Source organism: Piliocolobus tephrosceles, chromosome 19, assembly GCF_002776525.5.
Source record: "Piliocolobus tephrosceles isolate RC106 chromosome 19, ASM277652v3, whole genome shotgun sequence".
Lineage (NCBI taxonomy): Eukaryota > Metazoa > Chordata > Mammalia > Primates > Cercopithecidae > Piliocolobus > Piliocolobus tephrosceles.
In genome coordinates this window covers 47,830,792-47,850,703 of record NC_045452.1, presented here as the reverse complement: position 1 = coordinate 47,850,703, position 19,912 = coordinate 47,830,792, and the positions used below count along the sequence as shown (strand labels likewise).

Here is a 19,912-nt window from a genome sequence, read left to right as displayed (position 1 = left end):
GAAGCGATCTGTGTGGGCTCGCTTTTCATCTGCTCTGGAACCTACCTGATTGATACTTGGACGTCCCTGCTTTTTTTTGGAGGTAGTATCCAGACCCCACAGAGAAGAAAACCTGCTCCTTCGCTTGCTTGCGGATCTGGACATGGCCTGAGTACGTCTTCTCACTCCAGTTTCACCAGTGCGTGCTGCCACCTGAGGATGGCAAGGACAAGCAGCCACAAGGGAGATGCGTCAGGACCATCCACCTATGTCTTGAGGCCCCCGTAAGTCCCACCCTTCAAAAAACCCTCCTCCATCATGCCAGCCTACCCTGACCCCAACGCCTAAAATATTTAATCCATGACCCAGATATACTGGGACTTTGAGAGCCCTTCATGGATTCAGAATGGAAATGAAAGGCTGGCAAATTCAATCCTTGTTTGAAATCACCAGCAAAAATACATAATATAGGAATAAAACATGTATGTTCTGTCTCCAAAAATGACATGTCCTTCTGGTCACAGGCTTGAACTACAACAGCAAGTGAAATAAGCCAGGCTTTCTCTCCAAATGCTACAGAGCTGTTTCTGCATTCTACTGAAAAACGGTGCTCAAGTGTCAGCAACAATAGTGGAAAAACAGCAGTTTTGTTCCTGGGTTTCCAGGTTAAATCTAAAATTACCAATCTCTACTATTTTGTTTGCTTAGGATAGATATAATCACGTTTTAAAATCAGGCAATTTGATGGTTGGCCCCCAATAGCCATCCTCTATTCCATCTTAGTCAGAAAAATCTCAAAAGTAGGCCAGGTGCAGTGGCTCATGCCTGTAATCCCAGCACTTTGGGAGGCTAAGGCAGGTGGATCACCTGAGGTCAGGAGTTCAAGACCAGCCTGGCCAACATGGTGAAACCCTGTCTTTACTAAAAAAATATAAAAATTAGCCAGGCGTGGTGACAGTCACCTGCAATCCCAGAGGCGGGTGGATCACCTGAGGTCAGGAGTTCGAGACCAGCCCGGCCAACATGGTGAAACCCTGTCTTTACTAAAAAAAAAAAAAAAAAAAAAAAAACACACAAAAATTAACCGGGCATGGTGACAGTCATCTGTAATCTCAGCTACTTGGGAGGCTGAGACAGGAGAATTGCTTGAACCCAGGATGTGGAGGTTGAAGTGAGCTGAGATCACACCACTGCACTCTAGCCTGGGCGACAGAGCGAGACTCTGTCTCAAAAAAAAAAAAAGGAAAATCTCAAATACCTCAAATGTAAGTGAGCATGCAGCCACTAAGTCCAAGATGACTTATTTTCCTTGCAGCAGGGCATGGATTGGGCTTAAGTTCTGGTCAATGGCATATAAGCAAAAAAACTATTTGCAACTTCCAGGAACTGTGCTCAACGGGAGGGGGTTTTCTGTTATCCTTTCCACTATCCTATCTGTTTTCTTTTTCCTGATAAAAGGAAGGTGTGTGTTGTGGTCGAGGATGTCCCTACCCAAGCCTTTTCAAGGATGGCAGAATAACAAGACAAAAGGGACCGGGCTCACTGGAGATGAAGGCACCTTACCAGACTTGCATCACTTAACATGTCCTACGTTTAGGTAAATGGGAAAGAAAACTTGTATTTTTTTGTTAAACAAAAGCTAAACTCTGTCGAGATATTACAACGCGCCAGCAACCCACAGAAGCATTTCTTTTTCTTTTTCTTTTTCTTTTGAGATGGAGTCTCCCTCTGTCGCCCAGGCTGGAGTCCAGTGGCACGAACCCAGAGAAGCATTTCACAAGGGAACACCCTAAATGTAAATCTGTCACCAGGATAATTGCTCAAGTAGAATCTCCACAAGGACTCCAGAAAGTCCTCCCAGGCAAAACATTCAGGCTTGAACTTTATCCTACAGGTGGCAAAAGCAAAGTCCCAGGAACTTAAGGGAACTGCTGCCAGAAGATGTCTCCATGGGCCACCCACGGGCTTGCCTTTCAAAAAGAAGGGAGTGGCCAGAGGAACAGCAAGTCTGACTTGAAATGAAACTTCTCCACCCACTCTTGCTGCCAGAGGTGAATGTCTTGGAACCTACTTGTAGATTCCCACACAGGCAGCTCCCGATGTGACAGATGCCAACTGGCAGCCGTGTAGGGGATGAGGCACTGTTGGTAACATGAAGGGCCTCCCCAGCAGTCAGCGTGCTGGTTGGAAGGCATGCCTCTCTGGGGCTTCAGTACTGACAATGTAAACACCACAGAAGCCCCATGGGTGGATTGGCAGGGACCCCTACGTACATTAAAAACAGGAATCAAAACAGTTTCTCTACGAGGGTATTGGAAGGTTTTTGGACCCAAACAAAAATAAGAAGATGAGGGAGCTGAGAGGTCTTGCATTTTGCATTTTCGCAGCTTAGCAGGTTAAAAACAAAACAAAACAAAACAAATAAACCCAGATCAGGGCATAGAAAAATGTGGTATCCAAGACACTGGTGGGAATTTTCATGAGAAAGATCTTAATCTAAGATTACACTGGAGATGTCACAGGGAACAAAATCACAAGACTAACACACCGTAAGATACGCAAAAATTTTCTCTATTTTCATCACTTTCTCTGTTAAGGGTAAACAAACGTTGTAAAACGAATAAATTATAACATGCAGACATGCATAGGCTCACGTGACTATGTCAACACTGAATAAATGGTGTTAAAAATTTTAAACTCTAGAGGAAAAAAATGTCCATTTGGCCTCACAGTCATACAGTCATTTTATAAACAAATCCAGTCATTAATAGTGACACATACATAGAGGCAGCCGTATAAATATGTCGACATATATTACCGTTTGCTTTCTTCATACACACAGCAATACCTGTACTTACCGTGTCTAGTTAATTGTTTTCTTATTTCTTACCCTTCTCTCCCATAAGAATATAAGCTTCAAGAGGACAGGAACTCTGTGCTGTTCATTCACTATAGTCCTAATCACAAGGATAAAACTGACGGATGCCAGGCACTTACATTTATTTGTTGCTTGAACAAATAAATACATAAATACCACAAAGCAAAAGCACATCCTATGTAACATGGTGACAACAAAGAAAAGGTAACTCTTCAGTTTACAATTTCCAGACAAAGAGAGCATGAAAGAGAAATCCATACACCCAAAAACATTCTCAGTTAACCAGCTGACTAGTTAGTTTAGCCTGTTTAACAAAACACTTTACTTAAGTTTCTTATAAGCAGTATTCTAAATTGCTTGGGGCCTTGTAAACTGCAAAAGTAACCACTACCTCCAAGACAATAATGACTCAAAATGAGCAAAGGGATTTAGAAAAAGGGCTGGCAGAAGAACTGCTGGACCAGAGCTCAAGAGTTTCTCAATGATCTTTGCCCAGACAATGCCTCCCTTTGTGGCTTGAACCTGATTACTCTATCATTCTGCTCATCTGTGCAAACAAGAACAATGATAACCTTCTTTCAAAGAGTACAGCAGGGGCCCTTCAGTTAATTACTGCAAATCACGCAGCATTACGGGAAGCTTTCTCAGTGAATGCTACTTCAATTGTAGCTCCAATCTCCCCGACCCAGCCCTGTTACCCTCACACCTCCTCCTTCCTCCTCCCCCACCGAAAAGAAGAAAAATAAATCTGGACAAAGACTAAATTGAAGAATGTTTCAACCCCAAGGAGAAAAAAAATCCCAGGGGTCAAATGACAAGGAGAGGAGGGAAAGAAAATAAGAGTCCCTAATAAATCAGACTGTAAAATTCCCTGCCCGGGATCTTCCACAGGAGCTAAAGCAACAAATAGGAACAGACACCCAACAGGCTCGCCTGATTTGTTCTGTCTGAAATGAAACCCCTCACAGAAAAGAGAAGTTGCAGGAACATATTGAAACACCCGGACTTGTATCACTGACAAAGCGAGCAAAAATGCAACAAAGGAACAGACAGTTGAACGTATGGAGTTCAATATTCTTTAAAACCACTGACCAAAACACCTCAGAGTAACTAACTCTCCCATCCCCATCTTCAGCTGGCCAAATTTTAATAGCCTGCCCCCTGAAAGAAAAGTATACACACACATCACAGACACTGAGACGAAGGAAACTAGAGGGTCCCAAGATGAATTATGGAAGAGTAAAACGGTAACCTTCTCAGGGAGGTTGCGCCCAATGACTTTGAAGAAAATAATGAAAGCATACAAGTTTTAGGGAGAAAGCAAAATTATTTTCTCCAAAATCTAGAAGGCACAGTAAGAGGAGGGAGCCACTTCGATGCTCAAGGTTTAGTATTAATACAGATGGTACCTCAATGACACCACGAGTTCCCTTCATAAAAATGCGCCCTCAATGGATGATATTCTGACGAGGAGATAAAGAAGAATTTCTATCCTAGTTTGTTGTTTGTTTGTTTTTGATTTGCAGAATAGGCGAACTGAGATTTGGCTAAGTTAAAAATGGGTGTCCAGGTCTCCGAGAAATAGATCTGGAGTCAAAAACTGAAAACCTTTTGTAAGTTTATTCAACACAGCACTTTGTCCCACTACTGAAAAAACAGGATTTAATAGCTGTATGGAGAGGTGGTAGCCAGGGAGACCAAGAGCTGAGCTGTAATTAGCAGAACAAATCAGGATGCCAGTTTTAATAACTCCAGAAATTGGTTTAAGACTTCTTTAAAAATGTAAATCTACCCCTAATTATCTGAATGATGATGCTAATCTATTTATAAAGAATACAAACGCCTCTGACTGAATTATAGCTCTGAATGCAATCGAAGGGTACAGCTGACAAAGCAAGAGAACAGCACAGCTAAGGTTTTACAAAGCTGTTTCTGGAACCTGAGACTTAACATTTAATTCCCTAGCAAATGTGCTAAGGTGCAGTACATTTTAAGTGGGTGTCGACTTGGATAGACTAAAACCATGTTACTCATACAGCAATTTTTGAGAAGGAGCCAAAAGTACACAAAGCTGCTCGCAATTTAGCAAGTACAGAAATTACAGATTATAAACACACAACACAACTACACAGTCTGCCGCCGTAGAGGTCAGATGGAAATTCCCTTCCTCAAGCAACGCATATGTTCAGCCGGCGAATCACGGAGGTCGCCTTGCTCTAATGCATCGGGTATTCGTGGTCATCAAAACAATAGTAAAAATAAAGTGAAATGGAGATCTCCAAAGACATCTGTGTTCCATATATGGTGTATGTATTATGTGTATATGAGTGAGTGAGAGAGAGAGAATGAGAATGCATGTGTGTGTGTATATATATTTTTTGAGACAGAGTCTCACTCTGTCGCCTAGGCTGGAGTGCAATGGTACAATGTTGGCTCACTGCAGCCTCCTCCCAGGTTCAAGCAATTCTCAGGCCTCAGCCTCCTGAGTAGCTGGGATTATAGGTGTGCGCCAACACACCCAGGTAATTTCTGTACTTGTAATAGAAATGGAGTTTCACCATGTTGACCAGGCTGGTCTCGAACTCCTGATCTCAGGTGATCCACCCACGTTGGCCTCCCGCAGTGCTGAGCCATCGTACCCAGCCTGAGAATGCATTGATGTATGAGAGTGAGCACTCCACTCACCATTCCCACAAAGTTAATATAAAAAATAGGTATTTGGGTTCCAAACATGACACTGCCTGAAGATGACAAGAGCTATCAACAAATACTACACATGAACAATGCTGAAGATGGTACCTTTCATATTTTCTTTGCACAACAGCTTAGGCCCCCCCATCAAGAGATGCTTATGTAATATATTTTGGACAGGTTTAAATGGAAATTTGCATCCACTGCAATAGGAGGGCATTTCAGAAATCCACACACAGCAGGAAGCTCGAAAAACACTTAGGAGACTCTTGTCAAGTCCTGCTCAGGATTAAGTGTCAAGCTTAATGTTTTTCAAAAATTCATTAGCTTCTACTCACCAGGGCATGAAACGATGATACGGAAAAGATTCCAAGGCGACCCATGGCCACTTTCGTTGGTCGACTTGCAAAAGCAAGAAGCCTTTTGGGGTTTGGCAGCTCCCCACCCTGAAGGCTGGCTAAATAACAGCGGAAACGAAAGAGGTCCATTTGGAACTGCTCAAGATTTTGCTCCCAGACAAAGATCTACGGTAGTGAAAACATGGGAAAAGAAAAAGTGAGAAAACGGGAAACAAATGTTAGTATTTTCATCCTATACAAATCTACATGTCGTAAAGGCATTCACTATAATCCTAAGGAATAAACAACAGATACCTAAGTTTCTCAGTTACTTATGTTTCCTTCTGCAAAGATCTACAGCCATAAATTCAGCATAATAAATAGAAAATGACAAGTTCCTCTGTTCCCTCCTATCTTGGAGTTCGTACTGGGGGCATGATAGGTCTGTCACCTCCAAGCTCTGGGCCACAAACACAAGACTGAAGAAGTAAAAATGTAGAGATTTCCATCACCAGAGAACTATATGACTTAACAAGAGGTAAGTTTTCATATAAAGAAAAGTGAGACGAATTAAAGACTAGAAGCAATCGACCAAGTGCTTTTGGGAAGAGTGTGGTAGCCTGGAACAAAGGGTGGAAGTGGAACACAAGATGGTGGAGACCTAGGCTCTGGAATACAAAGTTCCAACTGTCGCATGTCTCTGAGACATTCTCTCATTTTTCAAAGTGGCAAATAATACCTACCTCATAAGGCTGTTGGGATGTTTGAAAAAGATAATACAAGCATAAGTACAAGCTCTGGCATAGAGCGAAGGCTCAGTGATGCTGACAGATAATGATGAATGGTTGAAATCTCCCTTTGGGCTTCGACAAAATATAGTATCACTGTACACACATGTTCATAGCAGCACTGTTCGCAGAAGGTGGAAACAGCTCGAATGTCCATCAACAAATGGCCAATAAACACACCATGGTGTATACATACAACGGAATACGATTCAGCGAGAACTCAGGAGTAAAGTGCTGATGTATGCTACCACGTGGATCCACCTCCAAAACATCAAGCTCAGGGAAGGAGCCAGACACAAAAGGCCATGTACTGTGGAATTCCATTCACATGAAACATTTAGAACAGGCAAATCCATGAAGACAGTGCCGGGGCAGAGGCGAGCAGCTGCTTCACAGGTATGGGGTTACCTTTTGGGGCAGATTAACACATTTCAGGGCTAGATGGGGTAGTGGCTGCACAACATTGTACACGTACTCGATGCTACTGTATTGTTTGTGTTAAAATGGCTGATTTTACATTATGTGAATTTTGCGTCAATTTAAAAAAACACAATGTCAGGTAACAAAGGGAAACCCTAGAGGGAGAGAAATGTGGAAGGCCATGTCAATTGTTCAAATATTTAAATATCATTTATTCATGTTAATTATTTCCTAAGCATTAGGACAAAGTGTCAAAGCATTACCAGATGGCTGTTACTGACAGCTGAATAGCAGGCAAAAATGTCCTTTGTTCATTTCACTCAATCTTTTCTGTTTAGCATGAAATATACTTATGCACATATAAAGCAATTTTATATATATATATATATATTTATATCTAGATATATATAGAGAGAGTCTTGCTCTGTCACCCAGGCTGGAGTGCAATGGCACAATCTTGGCCCACCACAGCCTCCACCTCCCAGGCTCAGGTGATCCTCCCATCTCGGCCTCCTGATACTATAGGTGTAGCTAATTTTGTATTTTTTGTGTAGAGACGGGGTTTTGCCATGTTGGCCAGGCTGGTCTTGAACTTCTGGGCTCAAACGAATATGCCCACCTCAGCCTCCCAAAGTGCTAGGATTACAGGCATGAGCCACCACGCCCAGCCAGATATATCTTTTGAATGTACTTTACCTTTTCTAAATTAAGAATTCAAAATTTACTGAGGAGTCAGAAATGAGTCCCCACCATAAGAGAACTCCAAGTCAGTCTGATAATATGGGAAATGAAATTGCAAACTTTCTAATTACACAGATCCCTAGAACAGCATATCCTTGGTGGGGGCTGGGGGCTCCTCTATTGGATTTCTGTCTTTCATTCAATGTAATATTGTTCCGTTTCGCTGTTAACAATCAGCTACGAACAAAGAGAGAAGAACACCGACGGTCACAACAAAGAACTCAGCATCCTGGATGACAGGCTGTCGGGGAGATATCTGATGATGTTTCACGATTCCAAAACAGCAAAAAAAAAAAAAAACCAACCTTTTAAGGACCTAACAATTTTGTCTGGATCTAAACGTGGACGAACGATTACCTGATCTAATATTGTTTTCTTCTTCTTTGAGTCAGTGACTGAAGACAGCTGCATTTCGCCCATTTTCTTCATCTTTTCATCCATGTCAATCTTCTGTTCCAGTTTTTTGATCTCTGATTTCAGGAGTCGGAGCGTGTCTTCCTTGTGGTGGTGTCTTGCGACCGCAGTGGCACAGGCAGAGTGGATGGCGGTGATCCAGTTTTCAAGCTCCGTCTGGCTAGTGGTCTGTACCAGGAAGAAGGGGCAGGAAGAAAAAAAGGTACCTCTTAGGAACTTCAGAAAAATGAACCGGAGCATTTCCAGAGAAGCAATGCCTGGCAGTCGAGGTGACAGGTCTAGACACCCATGGATAAGGCTAACCTGACCTCCTCTTCCTTCAGGAAATTAGTAACAAAAAGTGAGTCTCAGGTCAGATGCCCACTCTCCCCTCCCCTTCAAGGGCTGTCCTGAATGAAGCCACCATGTCTGCTCACTCAGTGTACTTATTGAACTCACGTGTGAAAGTGACACGCCTAACACAGACAACTTGGTGTCTACTTACGAGGGTGCCTGTGAAGCAAAGGTCGGTTTCCAGAGAAGTCTGGTCAGTTACAGGGCATGAGTGGGACTGAGGGACATTACTGACATAGGAAGCTACAACAGCCCTGCCCTCGTGAACCACTGCAACCCAGATCCAAAGGTCCTATCCTGGTGCTAAGCAGCAAGACAGAACTAGGGTTGGGGAAGCGGTCAGGTAGCCAGAAGAAATACTGTCTTTGGGGGCTCCATGGGAGCCTCTAAGAATTGCAGCCGCCCAACAACACTCCATGTGCTAAAAGTGGCCTGTTTGAGATGGGCATTAAGAAAATGGTGAGCAACATCCACCAATGGTGACCTAAGTGGGAATGGCGTGACTCAGTGTTCTGAAAGGCAAGTCAGAATAGTTTTCAAGAGACAGCACATGTGTGATAATTCACTATTAATGATTCTTTAGGAATTCAATGAATGAGTTTTTACAAGTGAGGAGATATTGGACCTTTCCAGGTATTCTCTGAAGTCCAGAGAGGTAAAACAAATGCTCAGAAGTTAGCCCATCTCAAGAAATAGTCTATTCAGCCACAACAGTACTGAAGGAGCTACTAACATCATTTTTCATGCACAAAAACACTTCATCGTTTTTTCCTTTGAGGCACCTTCTTAGTTTTCTGACTCATTTGAGTGATGGCTTATAAACAAAATTCTGGGTTTTTGTTGGTGGTGGTGGTTTTTTTTTTTAAATTATTTTTGGAGACAGGGTCTTGCTCTGTTGCCCAGAGAGGAGTGCAATGGAGCGATCTTGGCTTACTACAGCCTCTGCCTCCCAGGTTCAAGCAATTCTCGTGCAGCCTCCCAAGCAGCTGGGACTACAGGCATGTGCCACCACACCTGGCTAAGTTTTATATTTTTAGTAGAGATGGGGTTTCATCATGTTGCCTAGGCTGGTCTCGAACTCCTGACCTCAAGTGATCTGCCCGTCTCAGCCTCCCAAAATGCTGGGATTACAGATGTGAACAACCATGCCCAGCCACTTGTAAACAACATTTTATTAACAGGACCCCACCAGCACATGACTCTATGCTGGCTGGCAGCTGGAACTTAAGTCAAGAGGGTACTTTATCTTAATTACTTCTGAATCGGATCAGTTTTGTATTCCACATAAGAAACAGCATCAAATATTAAAAATGGTGTCAACCAGCAAAGTCACCTCCCACTGGGCAAACCTAACTGGTCCAGCAGTTGTTACGTGGATAACAAATATTTTGCCTGTGGATAAAGATTTCAACACGCTAGACAATCCAAGAAGAAAGAGCAGAAGTACCACCTGACAAAGCAAATGGAATCACTTTGTAAAGACTGAGTGGGAGGAGGAGAGGCGATCAAGACATTGGAAGCCACAGGTGAGGACTTGTAGATTGAGAAACTTAGGGGGGAAAAAATGCATGTCTATTTATGAGATTAAATTTGCTTCACTTTATGTTATAGTTATCTCATCTTTGCAGGTCATTATCTTATAGTTTGTCCTTACGTATCACTTTGAAGTTCCACCAGAAAAAGAGAGGCCCTCCTACATCTAATGAAAGCACCAAGCTTGTTCCTGCTGGTGTTCTGTACAAAGCGTGATCACTGGATCTCTCAGTGCCTCACAATAAATGGGTATCTCGTTAGGTGGGGTTATTCCCCCCGCACGTTTTTTTTTTTTTTTTTTTTGAGATGAAGTCTTGCTCTGTCACCAGGCTGGAGTGCAGTGGTGCAATCTCGACTCACTGCAACCTCCGCCTCCTGGGTTCAAGCGATTCTCCTGCCTCAGTCTCCTGAGTAGCTGGGACTACAGGCGTGCAACACCATGCCCAGCTAATTTTTGTATTTTTTTTAGTAGAGACGGGGTTTCATCATGTTGGCCAGGATGGTCTCAATCTCTTGACCTCATGATCCGCCTGCCTCAGCCTCCCTAAGTGCTGGGATTACAGGTGTGAGCCACCACGCTCAGCCTCATTTTTTTTTAAATAAGGAAAGGAACCAGCTCAGATGGAAAAATAATCTGGTAAGTATTTTTCCTTAAAAAAAAAAAAAAAAAAAAAACTTTCAAGATGAAAATACCCAGTGTTGGCAAACATATGGAGTAACCAGAACTCCTATGCACTGCTGGCTGCTGGCTGGAAAGTAAACTTGTACAACTACTTTAGAAAGCTGTTGGATATTACTTACTAAAGCTGAATATATGTACACCCTGTGACTCAGAAAATGCACTCTGGGTACATACTCAAGAGAAATACATTCATATGCACACAAAAATATGCACACCAGAACATGCACAGTAGTATATCATGGGTGAAACTGGACACCATCCAGATGCAACCAATAGGGGAATGGATGAATATGTGGGATAATCACACAATGAAATACTATAGAGCAAGAATGGAGGAACTATAACTATAGATTAACACACATAAATCTTGCACACATCATTTTGGGGAAGGAATCAGATGCACTGCAGTATATATACTGTAGGATTCTATTTATATGAAGTACTGTATTAGTCCATTCTCATGCTGCTAACAAAGACATATCCAAGACTGGGTAATTTATAAAAGAAAGAAGTTTAATTGACTCACAGTTCAGCATGGCTGAGGAGGCCTCAGGAAACTTACAATCACGGTGAAGGGGAAGCAAACAAATCCTTCTTCTCATGGTGGCAGTGAGGAGAAGTACAGAACGAAGCAGGGGGGAAAGTCCCTTATAAAACCATCAGATCTAGTGAGAACTCACTCACTATCATGAGAACAGTATGGAGGTAACTGCCCTCATGATTCAATTACCTCCCAATGGCTCCCTCCCACAACAAGTGGGGATTACAGGAACTACAATTCAAGACGAGATTTGGGTGGGGACACAGCCAAACCATATCAAGTACCAACACAGATAAACTAATATATACTATTAGAAGTCAAGAGGGCAGGTTTTTTTGGTGGGATGAGAAGCAATGGGTAGAATCTGGTAAGAAGCACAAGAGAGGTTTCTGGGGTGCTGGCCCCCTTCTGCTTTTCATCTGGGTGCTGCTTACGTGGGTGTACGACAGGGGTGTGTTCAGTTTGTTAAACACCATCAAAATGTGCCTTTTCTGTGTATACATTAAACTATCATAGAAAGTTTCAAAGAACATCCTTCCAAGGTATATTACCCTAATAGTTGAGTATAATTTTTCTATAACTATGCTAAAAATATGATACTTCATATTTTTAGTTTTCATTAAATATTGTCCTTACAAAACTACAAAGGAAGTTCCAAGAAGCTTCACCCTTCTCCACCATTTCCTTGTCCTCCCAAGTGCCTGGTAGTATCTGATAAAAAGCTGGTTCCTTGACCCGAAACTTGCTTTCCATTTTGTTTGTATGGCTCAGTGGAAATGAGGAGCTTTTAGATTTTAGTGGAATCCATGTCTTCATGCCTTTTTTTCTTTGAGACGGAGTCTCTCTGTCACCCAGGCTGGAGCACCGTAGCAGCACAATCTCGGCTCACTGCAACCTCCGCCTCCTGAGTTCAAGAGATTCTCCTGCCTCAGCCTCCCGAGGAGCTGGGATTACAGGCGTCCGCCACCACGCCCAGCTAATTTTTGTACTTATAGTAGAGATGGGGTTTCTCCATGTTGGCCAGGCTGGTCTCAAACTCCTGACCTCACGCGATCTACCAGCCTCGGCCTCCCAAAGTGCTAGGATTACAGGCGTGAGCCACCACGCCTGGCCATCTTCACCCATTTTTAAAGGATAATGTGGAGGCATCCAGATGCAATCCCTGCAGAGGTGCATGAAGCACTAAGGAGAGGCTGTGGTTCCTGCACCAATACCTGGCAGCTGGAAGCTCAGGGGCAGTCCACGTCCATCTCTTTAAGGCAAACCTCTCTCATCTCTGCCTCAGTTAGAACCTCCTAGCCCCTACCTTTACCCCCTAACTCATGGAGTAAGAAAAGGAAATACCTACAACCCTGACATAACACCTGAGCAACGGATACAAAGATCTGAAATTTCTGACAGCAAGCTTGGTTGAATATATGCTATGAACTTCAGAATTTAAATAAAAATATGTATCCAGAAAGGACTCAGATGACCATTTTTCACAGATGGAGGGAAAAAAAGCCCAGAAAAAGTAGGAAGAACACAGTCATTTATTATAAATCCCAATCTCCACCAACCCTGTTCTTAAAAAAAAAATGCTTTGGTTCTGTTTTTTTCTTGTTTAATACGACACACTGATCCTGACCCCCAGCTCTTGTTAATTACTCTGAAAGCCAGGCTGCAGCATCATGAGCATTACCCATTCAATTACTATTATTATTATTATTATTATTATTATTATTATTATTATTATTTTAAAAAGATGGAGTCTGGCTCTGTTGCCCAAGCTAGAGTGCAGTGGTGTGATCTCAGCTCACTGCAAGCTCCGCCTCCCGGGTTCACGCCATTCTCCTGCCTCAGCCTCCCTAGTACCTGGGACTACAAGCACCCGCCACCACGCTTGGCTAATTTTTGTATTTTTAGTAGAGACAGGGTTTCACCATGTTAGCCAGGATGGTCTTGATCTCCTGACCTCGTGATCTGCCTGCCTCAGCCTCCCAAAGTGCTGAGATTACAGGCGTGAGCCACCACGCCCAGCCATTATTATTATTATTATTATTATTATTGACAGAATCTCACTCTGTCACCCAGGCTAGTGTGCCTGGGCACAATCTCAGCTCATTGCAACCTCTGCCTCCTAGGTCCACGTGGTCCTCCTGCCTCAGCCTCCCTAGTCCCTAGCTGGGACTACAGGCTACTAAGGAACTACACATCCAGCTAACTTTTGTATTTTTAGTAGAGAGGGGTTTCACCATGTTGGCCAGGGTAGTCCTAAACTCCTGACCTCAGGTGATCACCCTGCCTCGGCCTCCCAAAGTGCTGGGATTATAGGCATGACCATTCAATATTTTGAGCTCTTCTCATTCTGGGAATATGGGAGAATAGAACTTTCTGACCCCCTCTGAAGCCAGACATGGCCATGGCACTTGGCTTTTGCCAGTAAAATGTCAGTAGAAGTGACATCACTACTCAACAAAAGCCTGATTCGCTTTTGCCCCTTTGCCACAGTCACGGAAGCAGTGTGTCAAGTTATAGCTTCTGTCTGCCTGGATCCAAAAGAGTCTAGGATGAGTACGGCTGTGGAGCCAGCCTCGATCATGCCAGGAAGGAGAAAGCATGTTAAAGCACTGAGATTTAGGTGCTCCTTACTTCAGCATAATTCTACCCATCCTGACTGATCTCCCAGCAAAGTAAGAATTCCACTGCAAAACAGGGGAGGTCTCAAAAATAAAGGAGTCTGTGTAGTGCACGTGGAAGCCCAAGGAAGACCACAATCTGGTATGTTCTGTGGAACAACAGCCTTTTGTTCTCCTTATTTAATGAAAGTGGGTCTTCTTCTTCCCCCTGTGCGGACCCCAGCCAAATTCAGCCAATAGCAACACACTCCATTCTGACGTCAGAGAGTTTGTCTTCCGCCTTTGTCTTCCACTTAAGAAGTAAAAATGAAGGAAGCTGACCAAAGTTAAACACCCTTTGAATGGTACATATTTAATTTTGGCAAAGCAGCTATCCTGGAACTTACAAAGATAGACAGTGGTTGCTAGGGGCTGGAGTGAAGGGGATATGGAATGTTGTTAAGTAATGGGGACCATGCTTAAGCTTTGCATGATGAAAAAGAGTTATGGGCTGGGCAGAATGGTTCATGCCTGTAATCCCAGCACTTTGGGAGGCCAAGGCAGGCGAATCACTTGAGGCCAGGAGTTGGAGACCAGCCTGAGCATGGTGAAACCCCATCTCTACTAACAATACAAACTTAGCTGGGCATGGTGGCACATGCCTGTAGTCCTAGCTACTCGGGAGGCTGAGGCACAAGAATCGCTTAAACCCGGAAGGTGGAGGTTGCACTGAGCCGAGATCATGCCACTGCACTCCAGCCTGGGTGACAGAGCGAGACTCCATCTCAAAAAAAAAAAAAAAAAAAAAAAAAAAAAAAAATAGTTCTGGCGATTAATAATGGTGACAGTGGCTGGGCGCGGTGGCTCAAGCCTGTAATCCCAGCACTTTGGGAGGCCGAGATGGGCGGATCACGAGGTCAGCAGATCGAGACCATCTTGGCTAACACAGTGAAACCCCGTCTCTACTAAAAACACAAAAACTAGCCGGGCGAGGTGGCTGGCGGGCGCCTGTAGTCCCTGCTACTCCGGAGGCTGAGACAGGAGAATGGCGTGAACCCGGGAGGCGGAGCTTGCAGTGAGCTGAGATCTGGCCACTGCACTGCAGCCCGGGCCACAGAGCCAGACTCCGTCTCAAAAAAAAATAATAATAATAATGGTGACAGCTGCACAACAGTGTGAATGTACTTAACGCCACTCAACTGTCCACTGAAAAATGGCTAGATGGTAAATTTTATGTGTGGTGTACCACAATTTAAAAGAAAAAAATAATTATAAAATAAAAAGAGCCCCCAAACCTAGAGAAACATATATAGAAATGTGTGATGACAGCTGTATGAAAAATTTAGCCATCAGCCCTTTTCACTATTAAGTATGCCTCAGTTCCCCCAAACTTTTTTAAAACCTGTCAATGGCTGAAGACAGTTCCATTAGAGAGAACTTTTGCTCCCGCTGTCCTGTCTAAATAAAATGACAGCCCCTACCATTCTCTATCATTAAGCCAAATCAATTTCTCAGAAGGACAATTGAATAAATGAGCTTTTCTGCAAACTTTGTCCTTTTGCAGTGGCACGCAGGGAGCTATGTGTCCACAAGAGAGGAGACGAACTCTCCATTGACTGCTTTCAACAGCTAGTTGGGTGGAGAAAAGTCTTGCAACATTTCTTGACCATTCATTGGCTTAACACCTCAACTGCTCACGACTCCTGACCTGACACAATGTTGTTCCTCAAGGTCTCTCCAGGATGTAAATTCTGACATGCTAGAAAAAGCCATTTGAAGCCACTAACCTTGCCTCCCCTTCTTGAACCAGGCAAGGTTAGTTAGGGACATCAGATTCATGAAGGGTCCCTTCGTCAGAATCCAGAGGTCAAAAAGGCAGGACGGAGAGACCACCCAATGGTACCCTCTCAACTTGCTAACCACAAATCACCTTCCATTAAACAAACAGCAGCAAACAGGTAAAGAGGGAGTGAATGTTGTGATTCTTCCTTTGCCTTCTGGGGATGCTATAAATACTATATACAGTTCAGTGAAGGGAATAAGCAAAGTTCTTGCCAACAGACAAATATAATCAGCAAAAAATGCATTTTGCATAACAGCCCCTTTGAGTGCAGAGATAAGATGAAGCTCAGGGCTTCATTATGTATTTAAATAGATCCAGCTTCAATTATCCAACGGCATGGAGGACACTTGGTGATTTCAGATAATCAATGGTTTACGTAAGTGGCAGGAAAAGGGAAATTCATTTTAAACACAAGAAATACTAGGGAATGTATGCCAAATCTAGGAAATTAAAATTTTGGATAATCCAAGTTTATAGAAGCACAAGAATAATTGCAAAGTAGGTCAAACATTTTCATTTTAAAAGAAAAAAAAAAGAAAGTTACCATTTTTTAAGAGGCTAGATAGGAATAAAGTTCCACTGTGAATTCTTAAAAGGCTTTTTTCTTACTGATTCTACACTCATCATATTTTGTTTACATAAGACTTATTTAAGCTATTATTTTTAATATCTGTAAAGAGAACTTAAGGCCAGGCATGGCGGCTCGCGCCTGTAATCCCAGCACTTTGGGAGGCTGAGGTGGGATCACTTGAGATCCGGAGTTCAAGACCAGCCTGGCAACATGGTGAAACTCCATCTCTACTAAAAATATAAAAATTAGCCAGGCGTGGTGGTGCATGCCTGTAATTTAAGCTACTTGGGAGGCTGAGGCAGGAGAATTGCTTGAACCTGGGAGGCAGAGGATGCAGTGAGCCAAGATGGTGCCACTGCACTCCAGCCTAGGCGACAAGAGCAAGACTCCGTCTCAAAAAAAAAAAAAATTTAAATTTGAGGTTCGCCTCCCCCCACTGAAAATAGTGATATAATGGATCCCTCTCACCCTCACCCACACCAGGTTCATTCTTTGGAGAAGATTCCCGGAAGACAGACACAAGGGAAACGGGTCGTGTGTTGCAAAGAGGCAAACAGATGGCAGCCTGCCTGATGGAGGGCAGTGGCAGGATTCATCTCTGGCAAAGCTCAGTCACCTTCAAGAAAAGACTCACAAATATGGTCAACTGGAGTCTCTCCACAAGGCCACTTACTATCTGTCTATGCTATGAAAGGTCCCAGTACTTCTAACGTGCACAGATGATAAAAGCAGCTTTTTGGTATCTCACATGTAAATATGACCAAACAGTCAAGGATCACCAGACATTTGCTGAAAGCCCCCAGCATGAAAGGCAGAGACTAGAGCACACAGGAGAAAATGTACTAGGAGAAAGGAGAAGCCATGTCTGAAACAGAGAAAGCTTCCCTAAAATCTACACAACCTTTGGAGATGCAAGGGAATCTAAAGCTATAAACAAGTGAACAAAAAGTACAGTTTACAATAAAAAGGAACAATGAGATTGAAAAGAGAGGCCCGGCGCGGTGGCTCAAGCCTGTAATCCCAGCACTTTGGGAGGCCGAGATGGGCGGATCACGAGGTCAGGAGATCGAGACCATCCTGGCTAACACGGTGAAACCCCGTCTCTACTAAAAAATACAAAAAAAAAAAAAAAAACCAGGCGAGGTGGCAGGCGCCTGTAGTCCCAGCTACTCGGGAGACTGAGGCAGGCGAATGGCATAAACCCGGGAGGTGGAGCTTGCAGTGAGCTGAGATCCGGTCACTGCACTCCAGCCTGGGCGACAGAGCGAGACTCCATCTCAAAAAAAAAATAAAAAAATAAAAAAATAAAAAGAAAAGAGAGTGGGAGAGGGGAAGGGAGGGAGGGAAGGGGGAAGGGAGGGAGGAGGTGGGGAAGGAAGTAAGGAAAGGAGGAAGGGAAGGAGGGAGAGAAGGAGGGAAGGACGGAGAGAAAGCTTCTTTTAGGAATTAAAAAAAAAAATAACCGAAATTAAAATGTCAATAGAAGGAAATCACTGTGAAGGATCAGAACACCAGCAAGGTGCAGTGGCTTACACCTGTAATCCCAGCACTTCGGGAGGCCGAGGCAGGTAGATCACTTGACCCCAGGAGTTCAAGACCAGCCTGGGCAACATGGCAAAACCCCATCTCCACATGAAACACAAAATTTAGCCAAGCATGGTGGTGTGCACCTGTCATTCCAGCTATTTGAGAGGCTGAGGTGGGAGAACCTGGGAGGCTGAGGCTGCAATCAGCCATGATTATACCACTGCACTCCAGCCTGGGCAACAGAGTAAGACCCTGTCTCCAAAAAAAAACCAAAGAAAAGGAATTGTGCTTGCTTCGGCAGCATGTATACTAAACAAGGATCAGAATACCAGTGATAAGGAAATGGTGCTAAATGATTCAAAGAGAAAAAATAAATAAAACACACACATGCTAATCAGAAATGAGAACATTATCAGAAAATAATTAAACCAAGGGGAAATGATCTCCAAGCCAAAATTCCAAATTACTCAAATATTATGCAAGTAAAAGGTAGAATGAAGACATTTAAAAATATGCATCATTTTATAGGAAGTTACTACAGGTTATTTTCATGAAAAAGAAGCAGCTGGTAATTCTAGGGAGGCTGTTGTACATGAGGCCCGTAGAGCAGCCATATGGGAGCAGGACAATGTGCCAGGGAGGGCAGGCTTCAAAGGAAAACATCACTGATGAAACAGCTAACATGCTGGAGATTTAGAAAATATCACTGCCACATAACCAGGAAAATAAGCAACATGAGCCTTCCCCCCCACCACAAAAAAGAGGGCAGTTATTAACTACAGAAAAAAACAAACAAATAAGACATTGTTACATAAAAGAAATAAGATCACAGTACACTACTTGACTCTGCAACCAATACTATTTATATAGTCATAACAATGTAATAACACTGACTAATGCTTTAATCCTAAATGTTCATATACCTATATGGGAAGACAAGGAAAGAAGAATCTATAGCTAACACAGCTAAATGTTCATCTATCATAATAGAAAGTCAGTAGTACCTAAAATCCATTAGAAACAGCAGTATAAACATGCTAATGAGAAATGAGAGCAAATGCAAGAAAACAAAGAAACAAAAACATCAGCTAAAATAGTTTTGTATAGTTGCTTCTAGGGAATAAGCCTCATGAGGCGAAGAGGGCAAAAGGAGTAAAATAATTTTACTCTAAGCCTTTCTTTTTTTTTGGGATGGAGTCTCGCTCTGTCGCCCAGGCTGGAGTGCAGTGGCCAGATCTCAGCTCACTGCAAGCTCCACCTCCCTGGTTTACACCATTCTCCTGCCTCAGCCTCCCGAGTAGCTGAGACTACAGGCACCCGCCATCTCGCCCGGCTAGTTTTTTGTATTTTTTAGTAGAGATGGGGTTTCACCGAGTTAGCCAGGATGGTCTCGATCTCCCGACCTCGTGATCCGCCCATCTCGGCCTCCCAAAGTGCTGGGATTACAGGCCACTCTAAGCCTTTTAATGTTAGCTGAATTCTTTTAAACTATGATGATATTGATTTAGTACAAATTTAAACTAATGTAAAAAAAGGAAGAATACCATTAGTAACATAATTTGCATGATACATAACAGTATAGAAATTGTATAGGAAGATCCAGCTCAACCACAATTATACCTCTGCAGTGTGGGGAAACCTTTGAGGCACCCACAAGAAGGCATAAAATCTAACTGATTTCCAGCCTTGTATATTCATTTTGCACTTCAATATCCATATTCTCCATTAATAGTCTCCTTAGAGGTAGGCAAGTGGGGCCCCTGCCAGAGCTCTGCACCTCAGGAGGTCCCATAGTTTGGAGGGTTTTTCTTGAAATTTTCTAAGTCTCCCTCTGGCTCCTGGAAAGGGGAAGTTTCAGGAGGTTTCTCCCCTTCAAGGAGTTCTCTCACCCTGTACCAGCTATGCGGTCTCAAAAAGATGCCCAAAGCTCTTGAACTTGAGTCTGTGGCTAGTGAGTCGCACCCACCAGCTTGTGTGGTATTTCTTTCACCAGATTGCTTGAGTTTGGGCCACCAGAATGGTGCTGATAGTTGATC

General features: G+C 43.3%; 1 protein-coding gene across 2 annotated transcripts in view; it reads right to left on the bottom strand.

Annotated features, from left to right (window-relative positions):
- TIAM1 (TIAM Rac1 associated GEF 1) overlaps positions 1 to 19,912 on the bottom strand; it is a 451,288-nt gene that overhangs the window by 100,013 nt on the left and 331,363 nt on the right. For both annotated transcript variants that reach the window (XM_023190306.1, XM_023190298.1), the window contains 3 exons: positions 8,193 to 8,417; positions 5,887 to 6,072; positions 46 to 192 (listed from right to left, as the gene is read on the bottom strand). In XM_023190306.1, the coding sequence (XP_023046074.1) occupies positions 46 to 192; positions 5,887 to 6,072; positions 8,193 to 8,417 (558 nt within the window). The remainder of the gene's footprint in view (positions 1 to 45; positions 193 to 5,886; positions 6,073 to 8,192; positions 8,418 to 19,912) is intronic.